This window comes from Rhagoletis pomonella, unplaced genomic scaffold (genome assembly GCF_013731165.1).
Source record: "Rhagoletis pomonella isolate Grant_MI unplaced genomic scaffold, Rhpom_1.0 Rhpom_scaffold_00006, whole genome shotgun sequence".
Lineage (NCBI taxonomy): Eukaryota > Metazoa > Arthropoda > Insecta > Diptera > Tephritidae > Rhagoletis > Rhagoletis pomonella.
The window spans coordinates 66,463,700-66,480,926 of record NW_023458560.1 but is presented as its reverse complement, the minus strand read 5'-3'; the positions used below and the strand labels follow the sequence as shown (position 1 = coordinate 66,480,926).

General features: G+C 35.2%; 1 protein-coding gene across 1 annotated transcript in view; it reads left to right on the top strand.

Moving 5' to 3' along the window:
• LOC118741145 (protein eyes shut) overlaps positions 1–8,577 on the top strand; it is a gene marked incomplete at its 5' end in the record, with an annotated part of 39,774 nt that extends 31,197 nt beyond the window's left edge. The window contains 2 exon segments of the mRNA XM_036473002.1: positions 1,939–2,457; positions 8,170–8,577. Of these exon segments, the coding sequence (XP_036328895.1) occupies positions 1,939–2,457; positions 8,170–8,357 (707 nt within the window). The 3' untranslated portion in view covers positions 8,358–8,577.
• Positions 8,578–17,227: the final 8,650 nt, after the last annotated feature.

Genomic DNA, 17,227 nt, shown 5'->3' with positions numbered 1-17,227 from the left:
CAATGAATTGACCATGCTGTGTAGACTATTAGATTGAATATTTTTCGACAAATTTTAAAAATCGAATATGTTTTAGAAAACAGATTTATATACCTCTAATGTGACGTATACTACCTGACATTATGAATTACTACTTGAAATACGTTTTTATACATTAATGTATTTTTCAAAGAACGATTCCTTAAAAAATATTTTTCAACTTTTTTTATAGAAAAAAAATCAATTCCTTAAAAAATACTTTTTTCAAAAATCGACTCAAACCGATTGATGAAGAATTTCGTACGCTTGAATTAAAAAAAAAGATCCAAATAAAATTGAGGCCTCTAGACAAATTTGTCCACAACCACCTACATTTGCCCCACTGTGCGTCGCACAGCAGTGACCGCCACTGCAGTCACTTATGAAATATCAGTTTTTGAGTGACTAACTGTTGCCAATACTTTTTTGTTTTTGCCTAGCAGTAATTCACTACTACTTTTAACCCAGTTCTTGGGTAACTTTATGCGGCGGCAGCTAATTAAACTCCAAACAAACCTTTCCGTAACTTTCGAAAGAACTCTACAAAACAAGCGGCACTCAAGTAAAAAAAAAAAACAAAAACAAAAATGCACGCGTATACAATCACAAAAAACTGGAAATGCTTAGTAGCAGAGGTAAGGGAAGCATTAGAAAAAAATAAAATCTTATTTTAAAACAATAGAACTTTGTCTGCTGGCGCTTTGTTGAGCAATCACCGCTGCAATTAAATTCAAAGAAGAAAAAGTAAAGAATAGAAAATGAAGAAGCTAAGCGCAGCTGTGAATCAAAGTCTTTGACGCGACAGCAAAGTGTCGATTTAAAGAAGATAAAGCTTACGTTTGCGCGACGAAATGAGATCAAGGCCCTATGCGCAAGTAGATAAAAATCGTATGTACACATATGTATGGATACCTATGCACACATACAATGGAGTATGCCCTGTAAGAATGCTAAGACACTTTAATCGATTATACATACAAAAATATACTAACTTTTTTAGTATGATGTTTTCCTCTATACTAGAATCTGCATACCTATAGATAAAGAGTGCGTAATCTGGAGGAAAATTTAGTCAAAATAAGGAGTTAAAAAACCTACAGCACTAATGCTGGATTTCCACTAGGCATTAAATGGCAAAAATGACAAATGACAAAGTCGGACATTAAAAAAAAAAAAAAATCGTGTCATAACATTAAAAAAAATAGTCATTAAGTTCATTTCCACATGGCATTCTTTTAAATGGCATACAGTTTTTGTCATTTCAATGCCTAGTGGAAATTCGGCATAAAAGCAAACAGAATTTTTTTTTTTCCTGTTTTACTATCGAAATTATAAATTTGATTAGTCATATGTAAGAAAAATATTAAAATTTACGTGAAAAATCTGAATTGTCCAGAAATTGCCTCGATAATCGCATTATTTTGATTCTGTTGATAAAATGTTCAAATATTTTTATGCAGATCTTTTAAGCTTAAACTCTTCTATCTAATTAAATTATTTTTATTTATTTAAAAAAAACACAATTTTTAGAGTTTTTTTCAAATCGGCCCAGCTCACGTAGATCCGAATATTTTTCCGAAATATTAAGGCGGATAAGGTCTTTAAATATAATAAATTTTATAGTTCCGCTAACAAATCCCTACTTTTTCTTGATGTGTGTGTACATAAGTAAGCCAACGACATTATGAAAAAGTTTATGGAAATAAGAAAGTAATTCAGATTTTAATCAATGCTACTGTCGCCACTTTTCTCAAACAAATTTGCATACAAATCCAAATATAACACACACAAATTACTTATTATTAACTAAGATAAAGAAAAAAAATTCGCTTTCCAAATGCAATTATAATCGTTACAAATTATTTTATTTTTCTCTCTCTCCCCTTCCTGCTACGTGTGACTTTAATCGCCATTTCTAAGCCATGAGTAAACCCACAACGCCTAGCTTCCGTGGAAATAGTTACCTGATCTTGCCGCCACCCCGCATACCAATGAAAGACAAACGTCGCGGCCCATCCATGTACGTACGACCACGCGAAGCCATGCAAGTTTCATTGAATTTCTCCACAATCGAACCGGATGGCCTGCTGTTGTGGAGCGAACATGATCGTAATAAGTTCTTAGGTTTAGGCTTGGAAAATGGTCATCTGAAAATGGCTAGCAATTTGCTGGATTCAAATAATGATACTGTGGAGATGCCATCGACTGGTTTCATTGCGGACGGCAGCTGGCATTTGGCAAAGGTCATAATGGATCGCAACCGTTTGGAGTTGCAATTGGATGGTGAAGTGATATTCTCCGAGAAGGTATTGGATGCAGCGGCGTCGCCGGGTTCAGCATTAGCAACAACACAGCGCAGCTTTTTGACGACGCGTCGTTCGTTTGCGACGCGACGTGGTAAGGAGCCGTCAATTACCTATGAGGATGTTTTCTATTTGGGTAAGTTTAAATGAATTTTATGAATAGAGTAAAACAATGAAGGGAATAAAATTAGTCTGATGGTGAAATGTTGTTTAAATATCGACTAGATTCCAAATAATAAAAATCGCAAGATCATCCCTTGGACATATCGTGTCTTCTAATAACATTTAACTCTTCCATAATATTGGGTTTCCACGACTGATTTGTGTTAGGGATCAGAGCCAGTTACTTTAGCCTGTCAAAAAATGTCAAGCAACAATCAAGATTCCACTAAGGAAAGGCGTGAGTAATTTTAAATCCGTTTGAAGGGTACGAAATTCCCCTGCATGTAGGAAGTGCTCTAATAATCTTCACTACTGTGTTATTGAATCCGCCGTAGTTGCGATCAAAGTCGGCACCATCTATCTGAGTACAAAAGACAGTAAGGTCAATACCTTCGTTGAAGGAGTGAAGGCGATAATTATCCATTAAAATCGCGTATATATAAAACAACTCTTTGGCCACGTCTACAGCACTCTTTTCTAGCTCTCCGACATGAGATAAGATAAGATAAAATCAAGGATATGGCAGAAACAAGAGAGACCACGACCTAAAATGTCTTTTGCATCTCCAAAGATTGTTCACAACTCAGTTGACCTAAGATACTCTCGACTTCTACTAAAAGCGCCCTAGTAGTCCATTTCTCATTTCTAAAGGGTTAACCAAAAAGGTTGACTAGACAACTTGTCAGCGACCTCGTTACCTTTTATCCCACAGTGGTCCGGCACATAGCAAAAAGTTACTGTATTTCTAGCTGCTAACGTTTGAAGTGTGTTAAATTCGTCTTTTGGATTTCATCATCCTGTTTAAAATGGGCCCGTACGGCTACTTGTTATCTAAAAAGATAACCAGAAAGTCGCCCTTCAAACCCTTTTCAAGGTTTAATTTGGCGCAGGTTAGAATTGCGGAAACCTCAGCCTGGAACACTGTAGGCCATCTGCTCGTAGTAATTTCGAGTTTGATGAGGGTCATAGACACCTACACCTGCTCTCATTCTCGAACCATTCGTGTACCAATGTGCGTATCTGAGATCAAAGACAGGAAGTCCGTTTTCCCAATCCTTGCAATCTGGGAGTTTCACTTGGAACTATCTGCCAAAGCAGATCTCTTTGGTTGGTTGGAGCCAGAAACTCGGCATATTTCCAAACCTAGTATCTTCCTAAGAATACCTGCGTGAAGTTTTTTTTTATGTGGAAGCAGCCGCCAGATACTTTAAATTGCAGCCAAATATCTCGTGGCTGCTCTTTCTTGAATAAAAATTTGGAGAACAAGCCATCCTACAAGCGACTCAAGCGTTTCAGTTGAGCAGGTTCTTAGCGATCCAGTTGCGCAGAGACATTTCAGTCATTGTAGATGATGACTGAAGGCAAGTTAAGAGAGGAGTCGAGCACTGCGCAAACCTTTTGCAATGCCGGCTTGAAAAACACTGCACCTACTGCTTTAACTCCTCAGCCATATACATGGAAGGCTCAATATAGAATCGTCTGGTCAATCGCGCTCAGAAAAAAAACTCATATAGGATTTGTTCTTAAGGATGATAGGCGGTCCGGGGACCTATGTATGTCAGGGTAAGTGTTTAGAATGTTGGTGTGTCCAAATCTAGGGTAAAGCAAAAAGGTTTACTGGCACTAAGTTAAGTAAGGTTTCTAGGGCTTTGGTAGACGTGGTGGGTAAAGGACAAGTGGTAGCGTGTACGCTGTTCTTTGAACCTTAGTCACCCACTCTTATCCAGTGAGGTCCACGAGACTCTGACGCCGTTGAATAAAAGCTTAAACAGACGGCACAGCGTTGATCCGGATTAACTCGGACTTAATCCGGATCCACTGCAATTAATTGCCGAATTTATCAGGATCAACGCTGCCGTCTGTTTATACTTTAAGACTAGGCGCACAACATCCAGATTGCAGACGTAAAGAGCGATAACGGCCGATCTGATCCGGTCTTCCACATTGCTCTTCCAAGTCAGTCTGATGTCCAAAATAGTGATAGTACCTGTGGTCCGAATTCCTACCTTGCCTGAGTTTGAGGACTACTAGCAAGAGCGTTTCTGGTGTAAGTACTTACCTCCTACATACCTGTATTTCTCGAATGTTCTAAAGCTTCTGTCAACCGGCAATCCTTTCACGCCACAAAAAAAAATGCATAAAAACAAATCTATCAAAAAATGCTAATCCGGTGATTTTAAATACCAATGCTGTACATATAAATGATCATAAACCATAAACATTCATCTTTGCTGCTACTTCACATGGGACCACCACCTCTTACCTTTCTCTCTCTCTCTTCTGCTAGCGCGCGCCGATGACAAAAATTCCAACACGCGCACTGCAATTTTTAACTTTACGAGCCAACAAAACTTCGAAAAGTTAGAAAGTTGCCATAAATATTCAAAAATCTTCTTTGTTTGTTTGTTCGCTCGTTCGTTCAGCGTATAACGTTAAGCACTTTAAGTGTCATTCACGCAAACTCACAGCAACAGCGATGTTGTTTAAAAGCCTTTCAATGCAATTTTTTTGTATGCGTCTTACGAATTTTTATTGGCATTGTTTACTTGTTTGTCACAAGCCAAAAAAAAAAAAAAACAAAACAAAAAACGTCGATGATCGGCAATCGTTCGATCGATCAACGACTTCTTCTTACTAACTTTTTAAAACAATCAACAGCTGCTGGCGAAATTCGCATATACTAACTACCAGATAGTAAGCCGCTCACATAGGCCCACAAGGTAGCCTATGTATGTACTCGTAGGTATGTAAGTTGCTGGCTGGCTGGCTGCCTACCTACCGAGTTGGCTGTCTGGCCGGCGAATTCGCACATTCACTTGCGCGTTGCACTTTTTCTTCTTCCCTTCACTACATGCGAGTGACTTGGCAGAGCCGCTGTTGCCGCAATCACTTTGGTAATTCTCATAAACCACTTTTTTTGTAACTTTGCCTTGTTGTTGTTGTTGTTGTTGTTGTTGTGATAAGTAAGTATCGCATTTCACTAAGTCAGGTTTTAATTAGGGCCACTTGCTTTTTATTATCTTTTGTATTTTAATTTCACACTAAATTTGCAGACTTTTTGAAAGGCTTTTTGTTTTTTTTTTTTTTTTAATTATTACCACTTCACTTTATTAATTTTTGGTTTTTTTTTACTTGCCTCTATACAAAGTTCATTCGTTTGCAATGCGGCTTAATAGTAAGCTTCCAGCGATCAACTAACACTAACTACTAGCCACCAAACCGAACGCACGTCACCGACCGACCGCACTAACGTACTAACCCAACCAACTTTGGCCAACTTTGCGATCTGCACTGTTTCTTGAACTTTTCATATTCTACGTTTTCATGTTTTCTTTATTAGCACATTTGTTTGTATTTATGTATGAGCAAGCATATATAGATACCTCCATCGTAAGCCGCTCACGATCACCTGCCGCGCTCACAACTCACGCTCTCTGCTTCGCTGTGGCTTGGGTTGTTTATCGGTGTTGGGGGCTTAGTCGTCTACTGAAGCGTTTGGTTTATCGTTATTTTGTTGGCTGTCTTTTTTAATCGGCATAACGAATGTATCTTCTAGTTACTCATACATACATACATACATACATACATATAATTTTAACAACTTTTAATTACAATTAGAAACACACACACACTTCCAGCTGAGGCTCTGTGTCGTCCACGACCTCCAAGCAATGCTCTAAAATTTATGAAGTTAGTCTGTGTCACTTTGTCTCTGCCAATTTTCAAGCTGTCGTCTGGCTTAACGCTCCGCGGCTATCCTGTGCTCTGTGGTAGACAAGTCTTCTCACCTTTCTTTCATTGACGTGTAAATCCCAAAGTTTATTTCTTTGCCATTTAATTTTTATGCTCTTCAACACTTGGCATGACACAGAATTTGTGGCAAAAGGTGAGTGGCTTACAAGAGTCACACACACACACGCAGGCACATTCATACATTCAACAACGATCATCTGGTGTTTTTATAAACGTATAGTACATATAACTATATGTATGTATACCCAGCCAACAAAAAATCCGAAAATCGATCCAAAAAAGGAAAAAAAAGTGGATGAAATGCGGATTTTTTTCCGTTTACCGATTCCATTTTCGGATACTTTAACGATCCGTTTACCCACTAAAGTGTGCGCCAGAAACATATGTAATGACAAGTACAAAAAATTGTTGTGGAACGGAAACCTTTTTGGCTGTTTTCTGAAATTTGTCTGATGGAATTTTTCGTTCAATACGCTTTCCTTCTGCACTTCACAGATACTTTTTCATGGTTCAAAAAAACTACATATTTAAATAAAGAAGCGCCTGACGTAATTCGAACCCGAACGAAGCTCACAAATAGCGCAAGCCAACTACTTTTTCGATCGTTTGCCGGATACGAAAACTCAGGTTTCTTTGTCGACGTTCTTGGACACATAAATGAACGAAAATTGTAGTCGTTTTATAATCGTTACCGCATACGAAAAATTTTACTAGACCGCACTGTCGGCAAAATTTACGTTTCTCTGCTGGCTGGGTAATTATAAGCCTACAAAAACATTCTGAGAATAAATAAACGCGCATTCGTATAGGGCTATAGACACGTGTGTGTACTCGTATGTATATGTACATACTGTACTTATGTACTTATGTATCCACATCGCTCTCGCCGTTTCGCTCTACCGGACAGTGAGCGTTGGCTAAGTGCAAACAGCTGTGCGACGATCAGTTGTTCAAACAGGTAATAATCAACAATTCAACAGCGGCTTAAACTCGTACCTTGTTGAACGTTATCGTAAACTTACTATGTATTAGTTCTTTTACACACATAGGTTTGTGTCTCGGATACGTTGCACGTAAACTACGTACGTAATACAAAAAGTAACGTAAAAATCGAATATGCGCTTTAAACACAGACGGTTTGGTCTTTAACGTAATCGCCAATTGATCCTTCTTCTAGTCAGCTGGCGCTAATAAGAAACGCCTAGCGAAGCTAAGTTTCTATTACGCCTTCACCGTTCTTTTCTTCTGTCACCACCAGCGGGTACCGAATCTTTTTGTTCCCAAGTTCAGGAGTCCTCAGTCTCCTAAGGACTATTTTAAGACCATTTTGGGACCAGTTCGGTATCATATTAGGACTAATTGGGGACTATTTTGGGAGAGTTTTAAGACTTGTTCGAGATCATTTTAAGACAAGTTCGGAACTATTTCAGGACCATTTCGAATCTTTTTCAGAATTTTTTGGAAGGTATTTCACGACTATTTCATATCCATTTCGTGGCTAATTCCCCGTGGGCCATTGGGCACTAGTTTGTGACTATTTCGGGAGTGGTTCACGACTACTTCAAGATCATGGTAAAACTAGTTCAGTCCTAATTCAGGAACATTTCAGGACTTCTTTGCAAAAATATTTGGACTAGTTCAGGAGCATTTAGGAACTAGCTTCGGAACTTACTCGAGATGATTCCGGGACAACCGTTTCGGAATGTGTTCTGGACTATTTCAGAGCTATTTCAGGATCATTTCAGGACTAGTTCAAGTGCAGTCACAGCTGATTGCGCCCGTGAAATGCGGAGAAAAGCCGTGCTTGTCCAAGAATTTTGGACTTGTAGATACGGTTGGCGAACTCATCGAGAGAATTAGAAATAGACTAACTAACTAGAAATGTCATCTTTTATTAATCACTTCTTATTTTCCTTCCCGTCTCCCCCCTCAGGTGGCTTCCCCAATCAAGAGCTCGTGAGTGCGCGCACACTTGGACGCTTCAACGAACCATTCAAAGGCTGTTTGCAGGATATACAATTTGGAGCCGAATCAAATGCAGTCATCAGCGACTTTTCATCATATAAAGGAGAGAATATTGGTTCTTGTGATCTGCATGGAGATGAACCGATGGTTGTATAGGAGCGGTAAGAGTATGGATAGCAGCAGCGATAATTGAACAAAACGAAGAGCGCTAAGGGAGGTTATAGTAAAGCAAAATGGCGGAAAACAACAAAAAAAACAAGATTCAACGCTAGTGACGAGGATGTTCGGGATTTTTTTTTTATCAGAGCAAAGAAATTAAAAAAAAAAACTGAGCAATCTGATAAAGTTGAACTAAATAGAACAAAAAAGACGAAATATTTAAAACAATAAAAAATAATAATAAAAATAAAAGTGAGTTAAAAAAAAATTATATAAAATATAAAACTAAAATTTTAAAATAAGAATATTAAAAGAATAATTTTGTAAATTTTATAAAAACAAAAGCAAACCAAGAAACCTAATAAGGAACGCGAAGTAATTGAAAAGAAATTTTAAACCTTTTAGATTGTAATGAAAACAAAAATAATAAAAAAAAAGAAACAGACATTTTTGGAAATTAAATTTAGTAGACGAGGCAGCATAATACAATACATATAAACATACATAAAATATAGGAGTAAAAAGGACAAAACAAAAAAAAACAAAGAATTAGTGAAACAGTGAAAGAATTTTACAAAACGAGTTGCTATGGACTTTCCTCTCTCATATACATATATTTAGTGATATACAAACATATTTACATGCATACATGCATACACACATACATACAAATGCGTGGTTAAATCAACAGTCAGTTCGTTGTTGAGCCAGCCGCTTAAAAGAACGAAGGACACTAAGGACTAGTAGAATTATTTTGAAAAAAAAAAATGAAGAGAAAATTTAATAAAAATAATTATTATATTAAAAAAAAAACAATAAAATTATCACTTATTGGTTAATTAGTTAGCGCATTTTTTCGCCAAACGAATTGTTTAAAAACTATTAAATTTTTTTGTTGTTAAATTTTTGTCTATTATTACTAAATACTTAAACTTGTTAGTTATGTTTGTAATTTTTGTTGATATTTTTTCTAATTTTATATAATTATTACAGTCGATTTCGAAACGCTCACCACTAGTAAACCAAATAACTGCCCTCCTTTTCTGCCACTGAATTTATAAGTGTTATTACTGCTAAATTCTTCTCTGCGCTGCATTTCTTTTTAACTTTCTTAGGCTATCTATCGAGCTATCTATGTACATACACTGTGCAACAGTCATTTTAGGGCGTCAACGAAATAATAGCCAAACGTTAGTATCTGTGCGTGGTTGTCAAATCTTAAAAGAATTTTGCGCCAACTCATAATTTTTTTTTTTTTACTGTGGGTTGAACTTATGCTTTTTGGTCACAAATTCAATAATGGCGCAAAGGATTTTACCTATAAATTGACTACAAACATAATTTTTGTCTTAAGAGATCTAAAGCAAAATTTGAAGACCAATTTTTTCGTAGAAGATTTTAAACCTAAGCTGGCAAAATCATTCCACTGAAGCGATTTTAATGTAAGAGGCTGTAGATTAAAAAAGTTTGCAAAAATCGATTTCTCTTCTTCAGAGCTTCCATATCAAATTAAGCGAGCAATTTTTTCGTATAAATATTAACCCTTTAGCTTCGTGCGTTATGGGTCTTCTTGACCTCTATTTAAAAAAAAAGAAAAAAAACTTTTTTAAAAGTGGTGGTAAGTTGGTTAAAATTTTCTAAAGAAGGGTTAATTGGAGAGTTTTAGCAAAGATCAGCCAAGATAATAAAATTCTATATCCTTTTAAAATGAAACTATTCAAAATTTTCGATTATGGCACTTATTTTTAATCATCGAATTTGTTTTCCTTCTGGAATCCTCAGTAAATTTTACCGCTCAACATGTCTGTAAATTGTTTTAACCCTCTAACAGCCACTTTTAGTTAACTTTTTCGAGTAAAAATCAAAAAGACCCATAATGGCACGAGTTAAATGGTTAAACAAATTTACAAAAAATCCTAGCAATATTTTACTATATAATCTGAGGGCAAGAGCTCGATTTGCTTATTATTTCTTAATTTACGCTCCCATAAATGTATAATGATACTTATAGCGTACAGTATTTTAATCTGATGATTTTATTTTGGGTGACACCTAGTAAAATTTTCTGCTTAGCATTTTTTTAGAACAATTTAGCTCTCTATTACCTATTATTAATGTGAATTCATGGAACTTTTGGAAAATAAGGGTCAAAAAGACCCATTGCGGTTGAAGCTAAGGGGTTAAAATTTTCGACGAAAAACTTCGCAGCAATTTTTACTATATGCCTCCGAAGACATGAAATCTGTTTGAAGCCAATTTCTACTTAAAATTTCATGTAATATATGTAATTGGATTTGTGACCAAAAAATAAAAACCTTTAACCCACTGTGATAAAAATTTTGATGAGGCGGAGTTCTACCATCGTTTGGGCATTATTTGTTAGGTACAATGCCAAAAATAAAAATCCTAAAATTGTTTCACAGTGCTATCCATCTACCGACTTACTTGTAGTATAAATTCTTACAAATCCGTTTTCGTTTTGCTGCCGCCCTCATTTTAGGCTGTACATTTTTAGCTAAAACTTAAATTACTTACACGCTACTCTTGCATCCGGAATATTTAATACATACATACATATAAAGCCATTTTGTTGCCTTGTAGTAGTTTTTATTAAATTTAATCAAGTAAAAGTTTAAAACCAAAAAAAAAAAAGTAAATTTTAAATATTTAGCATAGATTTGCAAGCGCGCGATGCGCACTTAAGCTGCTAAATTCCAATTTAAGTAGCCTGTTCTATTCCGCAGAAGATTTACTTATTAACTATTATACATACATACATACAAACATATGCAACCGTAAAGATGGGTACCCCCCAAACGAAAAAAAGAAACACAGAAACCAAGAAAAAATTTAAAACAATAAATTTAAAAAAAAACAAACAAAAAAAACTCCGGCAAAATTATTAAAAACCATGCAAATAAGTAGCAAAGTTGAATAAATTGCATAGTTCAAAAACAAAAATTTTTTTTGAAAGCGAAAATTGTGTTTTTGAGTAATGCAGAAGATTGATAACAGTACATAAATTCATACATACATACAAACATGTGTATGTAAGTTTACATACTTATACTATACATACAAGACATATTACAAAATTATACAAATTTAAAATGGAAAATGAACTCGAATTGAATTATTAGTAATATGTAAATTAAAGAACAAAATAATATCTAATAATAATTATATGAAAACGATAAACAGTATGTGTTGCAGTTGTAAACATATGTTTGATTACGAAAAAGAAAAAACAGTATGTTAATTCTGTTGAGGAAACAAAATATGAAATTAACTGATCAACAACTATTCAATTAAAAAAACAAACAAAAAAAACTGTGTAATCACAAGTGTTTATTTCGAAAGGAAATTTCATAGAATTATTATTTGAATAAAACGGTTAATAAAAAATTTCCAAAAATCATTAAATGCGATTTTCTTTAACATCGAATTTCGATTTAGTTGCTGGAGAACTGGTAAGTATGTATAGTGCTACCTGGTTAATGAGCTTAGCTTAAATTGTTCCTTAACACAACAAAATTTGTTGAAATGTTTTTTTATTTCGTCATGTTTTCAAGGCAATTTCAATTTTGACTAGGATTGTTGAAAGTCTTAAGCAAGACAATTGAAAGACAGTAGACAAAATAGTTTGAAAGTTTTTCTTTATTCTGGCACGAAAGCCCTACAAACAAAAAGCTCTCTTCACAACTTTCATGATGAAAAGCTCTTTTAACAGAAAGCACTTGCCCGCGCTGCTCCAACTGTCGCAATTGCCGAGTGAGCAAGGCACTGCCGTGCTGTACGAGAGGTCCGTATTCCACGTAGTCCACGGATATTGGATTTTCTCCTTTCGTATAATTATTATTTTTTTCGTTTTTTTTTTATTTTCATTTGCATTTAGTTTTTATACTTTATTGTTTTAAAAAGAAAAATATATTTTCTATATTTCATTTGATTTTCAGAAAATTTATTTCTTCTTTTCTTAATTAAATTTTTTCTTTATTTATTTTTCTTTAAAATTTTAGATTGTATTGTTTTAAAAATAAACAATTTTTGTTTTGTTATTTCCTTTAAAATTTAGCCACTAAGTTTGTATTCCTCTTTAAAACTATTTTTTTAATCCTTGGAAACATTTTATTTTCTTATTTTTATTTAAAAAAAAAAAAAATTAATTTAATTTTTTAATTTTTTTGATTTAAAAACTATTTTTTCTTTGTTTCATTTTATTTTTAGAAACATTTTTTCTTTTTCATTTAATTTTCATTTAAATTTTAGATTGTAATGTTTTAAAAAGAAACATTTTTTTTATTTGAAAGAGAAAAATATTTTTAATTTCATTTTATTTTTAGAGCCATTTTTTCCTCTGTTTCATTAAATTTTTTATTTTTTTATTTAATTTTAATTCAAAGTTTAGGTTGTTTTGTTCTAAAGAGAAAAAAAAATGTAATGTCATTTAAAATTTAGCACATTTAATTTTTTCTTGTTTTAAACTTATTTTTTTTTTATTCATTTTATTTTATTTTAGACATTTTATTTTCTTATTTTTATTTCTACAAAGGAAATTTTTAAATTTGATTTTTAGATTGTATTGTAAAAACAATTTTTTTATTTTATTTTTTAGAAACATTTTTTTTTCTTCTTTTGATTATTTTTTATATCTTTTTGTTTGTAATTTCATTTAATTTATTTAATTTAATTTTGTTCGCTCGCAATATAGTCTTTGTTTCATGAGCTGTGTGGCAGGTGCTGCCGTCCTATTGAAACCGCATATTGTCCAAGTCGATGCCATCTGATTCAGACCATAAAAAGTTCGTTGTCATGTCACGATAACTTCCACCACTCACCGTTACTGCGTTATCGGCTTCATTTACAAACCATCACACCACACAATGACAGGATGTTGTCAAATTTTGCTGACTCAGTTGACCGATGATGTGTACGCGTTGTTCAACTGAGTATCGCTTCATGACTAAGTTTTCTAAAGTCTGTAGTACCAATTATCTGAAAAAAGCGTCAGTACCAGTTAATGATGACATTTGATGTGTATGCATATGTGCTCCAAATTCATCCCGAAAGTGCACTAAACTGACCCGAAAAAGTCCCGAACTATTCTCGAATTAGTCCCGAAATCATGCCGAAAAAGTTCCAAACTAGACTCGGCGAAGTCACAAACTAGACAACTAGTACCGAAATGATCCGGAACTAATCCCAACCGACCTCCGAGTCTTGGTTTACGACGGATGGTTTACGCAAATTTTGTCTACACCGAAGCAAGAGGTCCCAAGCGAAAATAATTTTAGTTTTTTTTTATGTCCGCCTTGCTTTCCATCAATGCACTACCGTAGTGCATGTACCTAAAACTATGCAACGAAAATACCCATGCACAGGGTGAAAAATTTGCAGGGTGCACACGATGATTTTTTCATTCCGTTGTTCAAAAAATACTTTTGATGATGCATTTTCGAACGTTTTTTTGCAGTTTGCTTTAAATTTTAACAAAAGCAAAGATAAAAATTAAAAATTAACATAAACATCACAAATAAGTGCTGTGAAAGATCTGCATCACCCTTGAATAAACCCTATACGAGTAATTCAGGCAAATATATTTGCACCTATAGGTGCAATAACATAAATATAGGGACGCTTCTAGGCATACAGCTACAGTTGCTCAGCTATGCTCATTTCCTTCTCTTGCGTCCGCGACGCCTGGACAACGGGATGGCCGCTTTCTATCGTGCAGCTCGTTTTGTTTTAAACGTATTCTCAACAAAAGTAACCCAAGTTGTGGTTACACGCCAGGTTTGGGACCAGCTGGGTGAAACACAGTATCATTAAGGAGGTCAATATTGCCTTGGGCAATACTAACTTCTTTTGATTAATCCCATTTTCACGACGGCCGTGGCGAATATTTATAAACTATGGTTTAAGGATAAACACTTGGTATGTTCGTATCCTTCAAGGATTAGATGCTTCTGTCTGGTTGATGTACTCGGGTAGGGTAATGCGGATATCACCGTCATCGAAGAAATTCTATGGGCACGGCAAAATGGATAAAGCATTCGTCCCCTTGACGTAAGGGAACGCAACTTCGGTTTTGGATTCCTCATAGGATAGAGACTTCGCCGTCGAGTGCTGTCATTCAACCCAGGCGATACGCGTTTAGCAGCAATCCGCATCAGAGCGATGTTCTTTAACATCTTGTTCCTTTGCACCCACACCCCGGTTGAAGATAAGGAAGAGGTGTCCTACGAACGCTACCTGCGTCACGATATCACGATCTTGTGCGACGATTGCAGTGCCAGGGTGAGTAAGAAAGGGATCTTTGGTTCCACCATCTGAAAATTCAGCCTCCACGATGAAACGTCTAATAACGGACTGAAGCTGATCGCCTTTACCCTTCTACGTGACTGTCTCCTGGTCGAAAAACGGGAAGCCAAACCGATCATGTTGCGATAGACGGAAGACACGTTTTTAGTATTCTAGACGTACGTACGATTCAAGGACCAGCTCTTGAAATGCTAAGCGATGGATAGTGCAGCTGCATATTTGCAGAAACTACAAGGACTCCGCTTGTTTATGGCCTATTCTTACACTAAGTCACGAACATACATATGTATGTACGCACATTCTCCTATGATCATTTAAGCCCAATATTTGAGATTCCATCGAGGTCCTTTTGTGCAAATTTCGTGCTACTGGGTACAATCATTTTTCGTCGGAAATACCCATGTCTTTTAGAATACCGCTAGTCTCTTGGAATACATCGTAATAAGTAGGTCGCTCTGTAGAAGCTAATATAATGTGCCGAATTGGCGCTCTTCATCGCATTTAACTCTGCCTTAAAAAACGATACAGTGATGAAAGGAAAGATATTTCTATCCATCCCTGCAACCCAGGAAATACCAGGATCCACATCAAGGGAGGAACGAGACTGGAAGCAGAGCAGTTCTATGAGCGCTTAGAGAAAGCGCCTGCCCCGCGACCATGTTAAAATTCTGCTTTGCGACTGTAACGCTAAGGTGGTCCAAGAGTCATATACAGCAAAAACGCTTAATGTTGCTGGTGTATGCAGATGATATCGACATCGTCGGCCTGAGAACCAGGGACAATAGTGCAGCATTTTCCAATTTTGCAAACTAATCGAAAGAGGTTGGTCTAGTGGTGAACGAGGACAAGACAATGTACCTCATGGCAACACATAAAAAGTCTTAGCGTATTGGCACCCACGTCACTGTCGGCAGTTATAACTTTGAAGTAGTGAAGGACTTTGCCTAACTAGGATCCAGCACCTAACGCCACCAGCAGTGTCAGCCTTGAGATGCAGCGAAGAATAACTATTGCCAACAGGTGCACCCTTGGCCTCGGTAGGCAATTGAAAAGCAGAGCCCTTACTAGACGAACAAAAATTATGCTCTACAAATCACTAATCATATCCGTCATTTTATATGGCGCAGAAACATGGACGATGTCGAACAAAGATGAAAAGGCTAGACTTGTTCAAGTCTCCTAATAAAAGCGGCAATACTGCTGCAGTAATAACTGTTCACCTTTGGCCGATGAAGTTGAACGAATAACAGACGCGTTCAGGTAAGCTCATTTAAACTGAAGTCATTGTTGCTGGTACTTCAAAGTTCTATTATGATTAACTTTAATTAAAGTTGCTATTCATATATGTATCTATATGTAATCGACACAGTCCGCCATCTACAATTAACACGAGATAATGTTGGTGCCATTTTAGCTACAAAGTTATTAGCAACTACACCATCGCCATACCATTTTCATTTTCGCTTTTATTATACGACTTTTTGCTAAATATTTAAACACGTTTTTGTTTATAATTATTATTATTATTATAATACATATGTTTATGAATTTTCATATACACCTTATGATTCATTTAATATTCATTTCATCGGAATTTTTCTTTCTTTATTATGTATTCTTGTTTCATACATACAACATAATAATAGTAAATTTATTTATGTATAATTGGAAAATATTTTATTCGTAATTATATTTTCGATTAAAAAATAATTTTTTTTTTAATAAATTTTTTTTTTATAAATTTTATATGCATACATATACATACATATTTAAAATAATAATAATTATAGTAGTTTATTAATAAGTGTGAAATGAGAAATTTATAACTCAAATACATTATTTATTATAAACAGCATACTTTCGTTCTCATCAACATCATCATCATCATCATCATTATGATCATCATCACACCTTATAAACGTTGCGTTCTAATAGTAAAAAATGTTCTTGTGAATATACGCACTAACCGAAAGTGAATTTCAATTTGGAATTGCTAATAAGAGATTTGCTTGACACATTGATAAATTGACTTAGCCAAAAAAAACTAAAGAAAAACAAAAATGCTACAATTTTTACACCGACCGAGCGTCGCAGCGACGAGACGAGCCAAACAACCAACTAAGTGCCTGCAACAAGCATGAGCCCATAGAAACAATCACTGCAATTTCAGACGGTCACATCGCAAATGAATATTGTATGTATGTTTGTAATGTTAATAGCTGTTGCTTGGAATTTCTATTGTTGTGGCGAATGCGATCTCAGCGCAAAATTCCAACAACCTTTGTAATTGTCATTACTCATTAAACTACACAATGCAATGCATATTTTAAATTTGTATTTTTTGTATTTTATTGTTTACTATTTTATTTTTGAAAAAGTTTACGTTTGAACTTTCATTTAGTATAGATTATTAATTTGTTTACTGAATTTGCGGATTTTACTTTTGTGTTCTCTTTTTCGAGGAGTGAACAAACGCAAACGTAAAATGTTGATGTGGATGCGGGAGCAAAGTGAAATCTGGGTGTGTTAACAGAATATACATATAT